Here is an 11185-nt window from a genome sequence, read left to right as displayed (position 1 = left end):
ATTTGTGATTCCATGGAAGTTCTACCTTGAGATCCACCTTAGTTCTCAAACATCAAAAGGTGTAAGTTTCAAACTCTGAGGTAATTATTATGTCACTGGCAGGAAAAGGAAGACAATCTAAAATTTAACAAAACCTTCATGTCCTCCATGACTGTTTACAAACTCAACTGGTGAGGTACTTGGAGGTCATATGAAACACAGTAATTTTTAATCCTGGAAAAATGATAAAAGGAAAACACATGGTGAGTGTTTACAGTAAAAAGTGGAGTGTTGTAATCCCCTCACTTGGAAAGCTGAATCGGTAGGATCCCAAGTTCAAGGTCAACCTGGTCTACACAGTATGGAACCTTGCCTCAAAAAAATCCAAAAGACTGAGGTAGCTCAAGGATAACACGTTTGCTAGCAGGCACAAGGCTCTTGGCTTTGTTTTCCCATACAAAAATAATTAAGAACACATTAGTTTTGCATTCAACATGTTAATCATTTATTTACCTTTGTCACATCTTCATAAGTTTTAAATACAGTGATCATACATTTTATAACTTATAGATTATGTCCTCTCTTGGTTATAGATTCTGTGTTTCACAACTTTCTGGAAAGTTGGATAATTCTGGTTTCATTACCTCTATATGCAAAACATAAAGAAAAATTTCCATGTCGAGTCAATGTTTAACATGACATTCTGCTCTTCATTTTCTCATTCCTTGAAAAATAAAGCCCATTTTCTTTTTATATATTCTTTCAAAAATACATTATCATCTTTTCATAGAAAGCTGCTTAAAAACAGTATTTCAAATTATTACAATATGGCCTGAAATTTTTGCAAGACTGAAGACTACCTCAGAAATTAAATAAAAACAACCCAAACATCGTGGCATTCTTCAAGTTACAGAGTGAATGAACTTCCACTTAACACAACTCCCTCTCTTCTGACCACTTAAAGAATCAGAATGTTCTCCACCACTCTTTCTTCTTATGACTGAAAGGAGAAAAAGTAACCTGAAAAAATTTAACTCTAGGGCAAAACATCATTTCGATCCAAATCAGTGCTATCGGGAACTCAGACTGGCTTATGAGTAGTCAGAAAAAGAAACAAGAAAAAAAAACCTTCCCTCTTTCTGCCTGGAGTAGCAAAGAACTATGACAGCTTTCAATTCCAAAGAAAAACGTTTAGGGCTGCTGCTGATTACTTCTTATTGCCAGAAACATCGACATTTTGTTCTGTAATTCTCCCATAAATCTGGATAGTTTCAGGAAGGCAGAGAGCTTGCTGATGTAGATGGCAAGAAAATCACAGCTTCAATTGGCTGGTGTATAATGCACATCATTCTGCAAGGAGGCTGGGAAGGAGGGGAAGGAGGGCGGCTGAGCATAATGAGTTCAGCAGATAATTCTAGAAGGATCAGCCTGGAACTGAATTGTTATCCCAGTGTGTAAGATACCCTCACAACATGGATGGTGCTATCAGTTTAGAAAGCTCTGATAGCATCCACCGTGAACGTGTCCAAACTCGTCATTGAATATATGGACATGGGATAAAATGAACCACTTCTTTCATTTAATTCTGGGGAAATGTTTGGCTTGGGCATTGGCTACGACCACTTGGTGACACGAGGCTTTTCCCACCGATGAAAATGCAGTATTACCTCTATCTGAATGTGTAATTCGTAACGATATAGTAGAGAAAATAAACTTTTTGGTATTGTCTCAGCATTGAGTAATGTAAAACTAGTGACAAACATCTTCTGGAAAAGCATAATAAAATAGTCCTTCGGTATTAAAAAAATCTCTTATCAAAAAGTATAATTTCAAAGTTAGGGAGCGTGGCGTGTGGAAGTGCATAGCTGCGTGGGGCGGGCGCGGGTCCCGGGTCCATCATCCACCAACGAGGCCCAACCGAGGCCCAAGCCTGCTCTCGCCATAAATAAAAGCATCTGCATCTCCAGGGAAGGTGGGCGGAGGTCAGCCGCCGAACCCGGCCAGCGGGGGCCCCTCGGGCCGCCGGAACCCGGCCAGCCGGGGCTCCCCCGGTCCGCGGCCTTGCAGGCCGCGAGGGCGGGACGCGCGCGGTGGGCCGCGAGCGCAGCACGCCCTTGCTCGCCCGGACTAACCCACTGCCCTGCTGGGCTCGGCTGGCCCCGGCTGGTCGGTAACTTGGGGCCTCCCCGTCTCGGATCCGCGGCAGCCCCGGGCGGCGGGTCACACGGTGGTGGTCGTGGACTTTCTCAGGATGGTCTTGTGCGGCGGGGGCGCGGGGGGAGGCAGGGCGGCGGGGCGCGGCGGGGGGAAGCGGCCGCCGTTCTCCAGCGGGAAGGGCGGGGGCTGGGCGGCGGGAGGGCGGGGGAGGCTCGGGCCCGGCGGCGGCGTCCTGCCGGGCGGCGTCGGGGCGCGGGGCGCGCGGGGGGCGCACGGCGGCGGCGGCGGCGTCCTGCCCGGGGCGCACGTCGGGGCGCACGGCGCGCGGCCCTCCCGCTCCCTCCGCGTCCGCCGCGCGTCGCAGCCCGGGCAGCAGCCGTGGTACTGCACGTCCTCGCTGAACCGCACGCGCTCCCGCGGCGCGGCCTGCGGGCACCGGTCCCCGCCGGGCGCGGGGTCGGCGGCCCCGCCGGGCAGGCCGCACGCGTCTCCGTTCGGGGCGCCGCGGGGGCGGGCCGGGCGGGCGGCGGGGTCGGCCCCTGCGGGCGGCGCGCCCCGCACGGGCGTGAGCCGGGGCGGCGGCGGCGGCGGGTTGGGCTTGCGGAGCACGGTGAGCACCGCGCAGGCCGGGGCCGGGGCCGGGGCCCTGGCGCGCTCCTTGGTCTTCTCCAGGCTGGAGGCCGTGGTGCCGCTCGAGCTGCTGTTGAGCGTGTCGGTCCGGGAGCTGTCCGTCATCTCCTCCTCCAGCTGCAGGTCAGAGGTCAGCGTGTCAATCTGGTCCACGACCTAGGGCAGAGAGCAGACAGGGGTGAGGCGGGGCCGACGGGGCGGGGCCCTGAGGACGTCCCTCCGCGGGCCCGGGGAGCGATCGGGCGGCGCCTCGGCTGCAGACGGGACGCGCAGCCCGGCAGAGGCCGCGCTGGGCTGGTGCGAAAGCGGCGCCCAGACGAAGCCCTGGCCGGCTCCCGGCAGCGGGGCCTGTGCCGCCAGCCGAGGGCCCGCGTGCCTGCGCCCCCCTGACCGCACACGGCCGGGCCTGACCTGCTGTGCAGCCCACCGGCCTGCCCTCCTGGTTCTTCCCCGCATGGAACACCAGCCTCCAAAGGCGGGGAAAGACAGACAGGAAGACGAATACTGGTCAGGGTTTCAATCCGCCGCGGCCTCCGTTCTCACCGCGTCCGGGACGATCTCTGCGTGTCGGCCAGGGGTCAGATCCGAATTCCCTGCAGGAGTAGTTGGTTTCCTACTTGGTGTCGGAGACAGTCACTCCATGAGGAATTGCTCGATTATTCTGGAAGAAACATTCCAGAACCTACCCACACATGGCCACAGTGTCCGTACGTTCCCTATGTCTAGGGGGCTATGTGGCCACTTTAGTGGGAGGCTCCATGACTCGGTGGACGGAAATGGAGCAGTCTGGATCCTGGGAACATGACCGCATGCGTGGAGAGGACGGTTCTCTCAATCGTATTGTGTACTCATCATATCGGAAGCAAACGAAAGAAGACTCAGAGCCCCGAGGGGGCAGAGATGGTTCCCAGGTGAGGGGTGCGTAGTTCTCTACAGTGCTGCGTTCTAAGTACGCAGTAAACGTCAAGAAGATAAGACACAAAAACTAAACGCTGCTGTGACTGAACAGGGAATCTGCCAGATAGCACTGACCTCCACCAGATCATCAGACACCTGACAGTCCAACTGCCAGGTTCTGCGAGGAAGCACAGTCAAGTGACAGGAAGAGACCAGTACCCAGTGGGAAGGAGGGTAAAGTCCTCCTGAAAGGTCAGCTGAGCCCCTGGCAGAAGAGCCCCTGCTCCAACGTCCTCTCAGAAAGAGCTTCCCCCAGAAAGAACGGGAGTCACCCCAGCTGAGCCACAGCTCCACTTCCAGACTTTTGCTTCAGAAACTTCCGCAGAGCATATTTCTGATTACAGTCAGCTTTTGTTTTCTTCCCATCATCACTATCCTATGACACCATGATTATTAGTTCATTAATGTTTTGTCTCCTTGGTTAGACTATAATCTCCCAGAGCTCAGTGAATCTGTCTTATAGCTGAAATAGGAAATGCATACTAAATGAATAAATATAAATGACTGAAAGGGAAAGTGTGGGAATAAAGTACCTTTCACATGCATGTGATACTGATTTCAGTTCTCTGCATTCCTATGAAATTCTGAAATAATGAAATTGCCCTTAAGCCATTTATTACTAATTTCTCTATTTTTCAAACATACAAACACACATCCATTTAAGATGTGTAAAATATTCCCACAGATAGCTTTCTGTGAGGGAAAATACTTAAATGATACCCTTTCATCTACTTGTATTTAAAGAAATATTTAAATTGGCCAGTGACAGGGGCTCATGCCTAAACCAAGGTATTCAGGAGGCAGAGATCTGGAGATTGCAACTTGAAGCTAGCCTGGACAAGAAGTCGGGTAGACTCCAGAAGTGGTGCTGTGGATCAAGACATAGAGCACTGGCCTTGAGCGAAAAAGCTAAGGAACAGAGCCCAAGCTCTTTTTCAAAGCTCATGTACTAGTACAAAAACTCAATTTATATTAACTTGACACTTTGGCTTTTTTTTTACATCTTTCTACATTTTAGATATAGAGATAAATGTTTGGTATGTAATTTCTGCTAATGATACTTAAATGATACTATTCTGTGCTTGACTTCTTTAGAAACTACTTAAAATATTAAATTATTGGTTAAAAAATCACAATCTTCTCCATATTGAAAACGTGTGATTGCACTGTGACAATAACAGCATTTATCAAAATATCAGAGGGTCATCACTAGAAATGTTTTTTTGATGAGAGCACTGGTGGGCTTGAAGGTAGGAGTCTTCAATGTAGTTGTAATTAAGACTAATTGATAGTAAAATTGGATCTTTTTTCCTTAGCATTATTTCCCTACTTAATTTAGAATAGGAAGAGAGAAAGTGACTTTCATATCTGAACTTTAAAAGATTTTTTTAAAAAAAATAGAAGAGAATTTCATGCACAGTAAAATGGAAAGTACAAGAAGGAAAAGAGTTTCAAAAGTAGAGTTCTATCTAACATGGAGGGGTGTGATGGATATGGTTCTCAAAAAGTATGAACACTAGAGACAAAAGGGGAAGCTAGGATGAGTAGCTGTAAAGACAGAAATACAAAGCGATGGGGTTTCATCAATATCCACGGGATAAATTTGAACTTATCCCAAAGGACACAGGTAGCCGTAAGACTTAAGGACAGCCAGTGAAGAAGTTCGGATTTTGCAGAGTCACGAAGAAATAAAAAGACATTGCCATAAAGCAAGTCATTAAAAAACATTATGGAAATTATGGAAAATGATGCTAATGGGAGTCTCTATTACATTATCTTGGCATCTGTAAAAAAATTTGAAAATCTCTAATGCCCATCTTTAGAATATCTTCCTGAACTTGGAACTACTTACTCTCACTCAATTACAAAGGGAGTGTACTTAGCGTTAATGCATCTGCAGACATTATCCTTGGATTCACCCAGGTATGCAAGCATTATGATATTCTTCCTGAACTCATGTTCAAGCATTCATAATGGAGCAAGCGGTATCATATTTTAAAATAGCCTTTCATGTCTAATTTAGGGAACTAGAATAAACAAGATGAAAGGAGAAGAGAGAATTTCAAATTTGGAATTGCTGTAGAATAGGCCTTCCAGGATGCTGTCTTCACTGTCATGGCTTTAGAGATATTTTATAAAGACAAATTATGCATATGTTGAAAATCAAGGAAGGTTTTCATCACATTTTTTCTTTTAAATCGGATTAATTTTGAAAAGTAATCTTTCATGCCCCTGACTCTGTTGCTAAGTCCACAAAAGGCTTTGTCATTATTTTTTCTTTGTGAGAACAGAATATTTACAACAAAAATCTCCTGTTTTTTAGTTTTACCAAAAGGGCACTCAAAGATATTGTAAATATTGTTGTATGATACTAGAAGCAGCAAACTGTACAATATTTTCTAACACTTAAAATGTTAGGGCAATGAACATAGGAAAAAAATGTAAAACATTTAATTTGTGAAACTACACTACCTCTTTCCCCACATTAAGTTTAACATTTCAATAAAAAGATTTCATGTTTCATATAATATAATCCCAGATAAAATGTTGTAATTTTATACTTAAAACTTCACTGGCACATGTCATACTCATTTATAAAAATTATTGAAGCCCTCTAGTGGCCAATATTATATATATTTTTATGCCAAATCTACATGAAATTACTTTCAGAAATTTTATTAGCATATTGATTATGTGGTTAATTAAAATCAAGCTATATGCTTGTTTTCTCAAAACAGAATCCCTTTCACTCAGTCTAAGTGAAAAGAAAAGGAAAAATTGTGTCATTTAAGATTCTATTAAGAAAGGATTTTTTGTTTGTTTTGTTTTTTGCCAGTGAGAGGGTTTAAACTCAAGGCCTTGGCTCGATCCCTGAGCTTTTTGTGCTCAGGGCTAGAGTTCTACCAGTTTAAGACACCACTCTATGAACAAGAAAGGATTGTTTTTAATTATACAATTTAACACAAAATTGTGAGTCTCGACAAAGTAGTTTGGGATTTTAAAAATTAAAAGCTAGAGATTGCATATGGATTTTAGGAAACATGATTTCTTCATGTGGTAACAAGCATTCAAGTCTGTGACTAAACATTTCCAGCAAATTCTGACATCGGTCCATTCAGACAGCATTTTCTTCAGAAGGCTAATGGTAAGCATTTACACAATAACTGTGCTAGTGTTTGCCATAAAATGAAAAGTCATTTTCAGATGCAGCACCAGGACTCGGCAGCTTGTGACGGGAATATGCAGGAAGGAACACAGAGAGAGTGGGGCACGGGGTGGAGCGTGGAGAACACAAGAATGAGTCACTCAGCTGAACTCTCACTGTCCTTTTAGAGAAACACCAAGAAGCTAGAAAGGCAGATTTTGGTAATTTAAACATCTTCAAACAATTGAAAATTTGTGAGTGGGGACGGGAGGGAAAAACTGGTAGAGTGAAGGAAGGGGTGTTCAAAAGGAAATGTGCTCATTATCTGACTCATGGACCTATAACCCCTCCGGACATCACCTTTACTGTAACAAGAAAAAATACATACATAAAAAAGCAGTAGATGGGAACGGCCAAACCTGCCTAATTGGTTGAAGGTCACTGTGCTGACCCCTGGCTTTGTGGACTCAGTCACCACATAAAGTCACCACAGTGGTGTTCTCTCTTTGCAGATCTGAAAAGAACATTGAAGCGCATGTGTCCATCTCTCGCGCTTTCCTAAGCAATCAAGTAACATTGGGTCTGCTGCTTGCCAGGGTGTCGCTTCCTAGTCCTCTGCCCCCTCCAGCTTGGGCGGATGGGACTGGCTCCTTCTGTCCTCCCGGCTGTCACATGAAGGTATGAGGACAAATGAAGCCTTGCTCAAAAAATATATCACCAAATACAATTTAAATGAGTTATAAGTAGTGCATATAGTTATGAGAATTTTAATGACTCCACTGTCTTACAGTCATCAATTAAGTCTATAAATTCAGTATTTATCATTTGTAAATCAAAGCTGCCTTTTCATTCATCTTAACTTACGTCGTGATGGGTATCAATATATATTACTGAAGGGCTTTCTGTTCAAAAGTGCTTTAAACAATGGCTTAGCAAATAACGGCAGCATGCTCTGAGATAACTGAGCAATGTGTCTTTTAATATAGCAATTTAAAATATTGTTGGAAAGCATATATTTTCAGAATGTATAGATTTTGACATTGAATATTCATAGACTTTTCATTATAGCTTTTTATATGGATCACAAGATTTTCCACTAAAGTAATGGAACTGATAAGATTTTTTTTTAATCTTTTGAGGGAGAAGAGTAGGAACTATTGTTGAATTACACATAGGTTCTTGGTTATGACTGTAGAGAGCAGAGTAAAAAATTGCCCATTATTTTTTTTGGGACTTGAACAAGGGAAAATAATTGAACAATTTCTGGATTTTATCTGAAAGATAATTTATTTTTAAATGAGCACTTTACTTTCAAGTGATTAGAACAAAGAGCATAGATGTGGCATCTTAATGTTGATATTTTATTAATGGAGTTTGTTAAGTATTTGTGTCTTCATCGGTGTTCTGTGTGCACATATATTATTGGAGTATGTTATTTTTATCTGTTAACCAAGTTGTCAAGCTTTCACTAGGCAATGTAATTAGAAATAGGGGATGAGAAAATGTAGAAATAACCCTCCACAACTTAAGAGTTTGGATTGAATTACTGTACTATTTGGGATCTGGGCAGGGGTGTCTCCTGCCTACCCGATTTCCCTGATGCTTCCCTTGCACTTTGACAAGTGTCCTGTGAAGAACTGGATGGCAGAGCATGTCTTTGAAGACCCGTGACACTGTTCCACTGCTGCAGAGATGCCCATGTTCTATGAACGTGAGCGGTCTGGAATTTACACACTGGGAGTTTACACCGTTACGTGCTTCTCCATACAGCATGAAGAATACCTTCAACCATGAATTTGTGTATTAGTACAAAAAAACCTGCAAAAACTCTGGATTTGACCTAAAGTGAATGCACATCTTCATCTTTTGTTTTCACGTGTGAGTCCAGTAAGAAGAGCACAGTCACTGACTACTCTCAGAAAGATAACCATGAAGCAATGATGGGTTTTGGGGTTGCAGGCTCAAGAGGCTAGGAAGAGACTGTCCTTATGGGATGTTAAATTCCTGCCTGCGTGATGGAATTGATAGCATCCAGTTCTCATGAGAACTCAGAAGTTGGACATGGTGCGTGGGGGGGGAAGTTGCTTCCCATCCTAAGGTTTCCTTCCAAGTGGAATTGCCAGTGCACTGTTTGCCAGCTTCACCTCCACTGATCCTAGGGAAGCTGGCAAATAGGAACATTTGGAAAGAACCACAAAGAAGGGTCCTCCTTTGTCCCCCTCCCCCAAGGAAGCTGGCTGCAGGGACTGCAGGTGTGTGGTGTGCACCTGTCCCCACTCTGGGAGACTAAGTGGAGAACACTTGTATTCAGTATTTGGAAGAAGACAAGCTTCCAGACAGAGGTATTTGGTTAACTGTTCAACCACCAGCAATCTCCTGGAAAGATGTCGCTAACTGTGATAGTACCCAAGTCCACAGTTCAGTCACACTCACCCAGGCTGGTTTTACTGTGCCAACACAATCACATTAGTGAGCACACAGTGGGAACACTTGTGAGTAATCAGCTCTCACCAGCCATGCAAACCTGCTGGAAAACACCATGTATATGAGGTTATTTTTATTATTTTAACTTTAGCTTGCTTTCTTTGTACTTTGTTCTTAGAGACCAGAATCAAGAAGAGAACTACTAATTACTATTCTCCCTTAAATAACAAAATATATGTAAACCATTATATTTCTGTGATCAAACTAGTTATTAAACCATCCATCCTGGTCACTTAGCAAATAAAAATAAATTTAATTTTGTGATGGTATAGGGATATTCCATATATATGAAATATGGATACATACAATAAATATAAACAATACAGGTAAGATATGTTACATATATGTAATAGAGTATGTCCAGTCTCTCTTCCCTGAGTTCTCTTAATTTTTAGCCTCAAATATTTCTTTTTTTTTTTTTTTTTGGGTCCGGTCATGGGGCATGAACTCTGGGCCTGGGCGCTGTCCCTCAGCTCTTCAGCTCAAGGCTAGCACTCTACCACTTGAGCCACAGCGCCACTTCTGGCTTTTTTCTTTTTGTTTATGTGGTGCTGAGGAATCAAACCCAGGGCCTCAGGCATGCAAGGCAAGCACTCTGCCACTGAGCCAACTTCCCAGCCCCAGCCTCAAATATTTCTACCAAATGCATTTAGGTATTTTTTTCTGCTTGAAAAGTCTTCATGTATGAAAGGGATAACACTGATCAAATTGATAAAGTTGCATTTTACTCACAAACCAACATGTTTACTTGAAATCTATTTGAACAACCACTTCAAGATAATTAAAAAATAAATTAGAAAGTGAATTAAATAAATTCCAAATAATTTAATATAGAAAAATCAAACACATTGATCTTTGCCATGCAGAAGCTCTGCAATTTAGTGCATTCCCATTTGTCCAACCTTTCTTTGATTTGCTGTGTTTCTGGGTCTCTTCAGAAAATTTTGGCCTGTGCCACGGAGACCTAGGGTTTCTCCTATTCCATCCTGTATTGTTTTCAGGGTGTTTGCTTTGACTCCGAAGTCTTTGATCCATTTGGAGTTGACTCTGGTGCAGGGTGATATATAAAGATCTAGCTTTAGTTTTCTACAAGTGATTAACCAATTTTGCCAGCACCATTTACTGAAGAGGCTGTCTTTCTTCCATTCTACTTTTTTAGCTCCCTTATTGAAGATTAGATGGCTATAGGTCTGTAGGTTCATTTCTGGGTTTTCAATTCTATTCCATTGGTCCTGAGGTCTGTTTTTGTGCCAGTACCAAGCTGTTTTGATTACTATGGCTTTGTAGAAGAGTTTGAAATTTGGTATTGATATTCCTCATGCACTGTTAAGGATCATTTTTGCTATTAGGGGTCTTTTGTTGTTCCATATGAATTTTTGGATTGCCTCTTCTATTTCCTTGAAGAATGAGGTTGAAATATTGATAGGTATCGCACTGAATTTGTAGATAGCCTTAGGAAGTATTGCCATTTTCACAATGTTGATCCTTCCAATCCAGGAGCATGGGAGATTTTACCACTTTCTAAGTTCTATTTTGATTTCCTTTTTCAGGTTTTAAAGTTTTCATCATAGAGGTCCTTCACTTCTTTGGTTAAGTTAATTCCTAGGTATTTTATTTTTTGTGGGGCTATTACAAATGGAGTTGCTTTCCAATTGCAAGCCCATGGATTGGGAGAAGATCTTCACTAGCCATATAATGGACAAGGATCTCATATCTAAAATATACCTGGAACTCAAAAAATTCCCCAATAACAAATCCTCAAAGAAACAACTGCCCAATAAATAAGTGGACTAAAGACTTAAAGAGAAACTTCTCTGAAGAGGAAAGAAGGAT

General features: G+C 43.2%; 1 protein-coding gene across 1 annotated transcript in view; it reads right to left on the bottom strand.

Moving 5' to 3' along the window:
- Window positions 1-460: 460 nt before the first annotated feature.
- Window positions 461-11185, bottom strand: part of LOC138818229 (protein Largen-like) — a 90293-nt gene continuing 79568 nt past the window's right edge. The window contains exons 2-3 of the mRNA XM_070009246.1: window positions 2411-2922; window positions 461-2347 (exon numbers count right to left, since the gene is read on the bottom strand). Coding sequence (XP_069865347.1) covers window positions 2200-2347; window positions 2411-2922 — 660 coding nt within the window. The 3' untranslated portion in view covers window positions 461-2199. The remainder of the gene's footprint in view (window positions 2348-2410; window positions 2923-11185) is intronic.

The sequence above is a fragment of the Dipodomys merriami genome, unplaced genomic scaffold, assembly GCF_024711535.1.
Source record: "Dipodomys merriami isolate MVZ:Mamm:240054 unplaced genomic scaffold, mDipMer1.0.p SCAF_72, whole genome shotgun sequence".
Taxonomy (NCBI): Eukaryota; Metazoa; Chordata; class Mammalia; order Rodentia; family Heteromyidae; genus Dipodomys; species Dipodomys merriami.
Note: the sequence above shows the minus strand (reverse complement) of the source record. Positions and strands in the feature narration are given on the sequence as shown.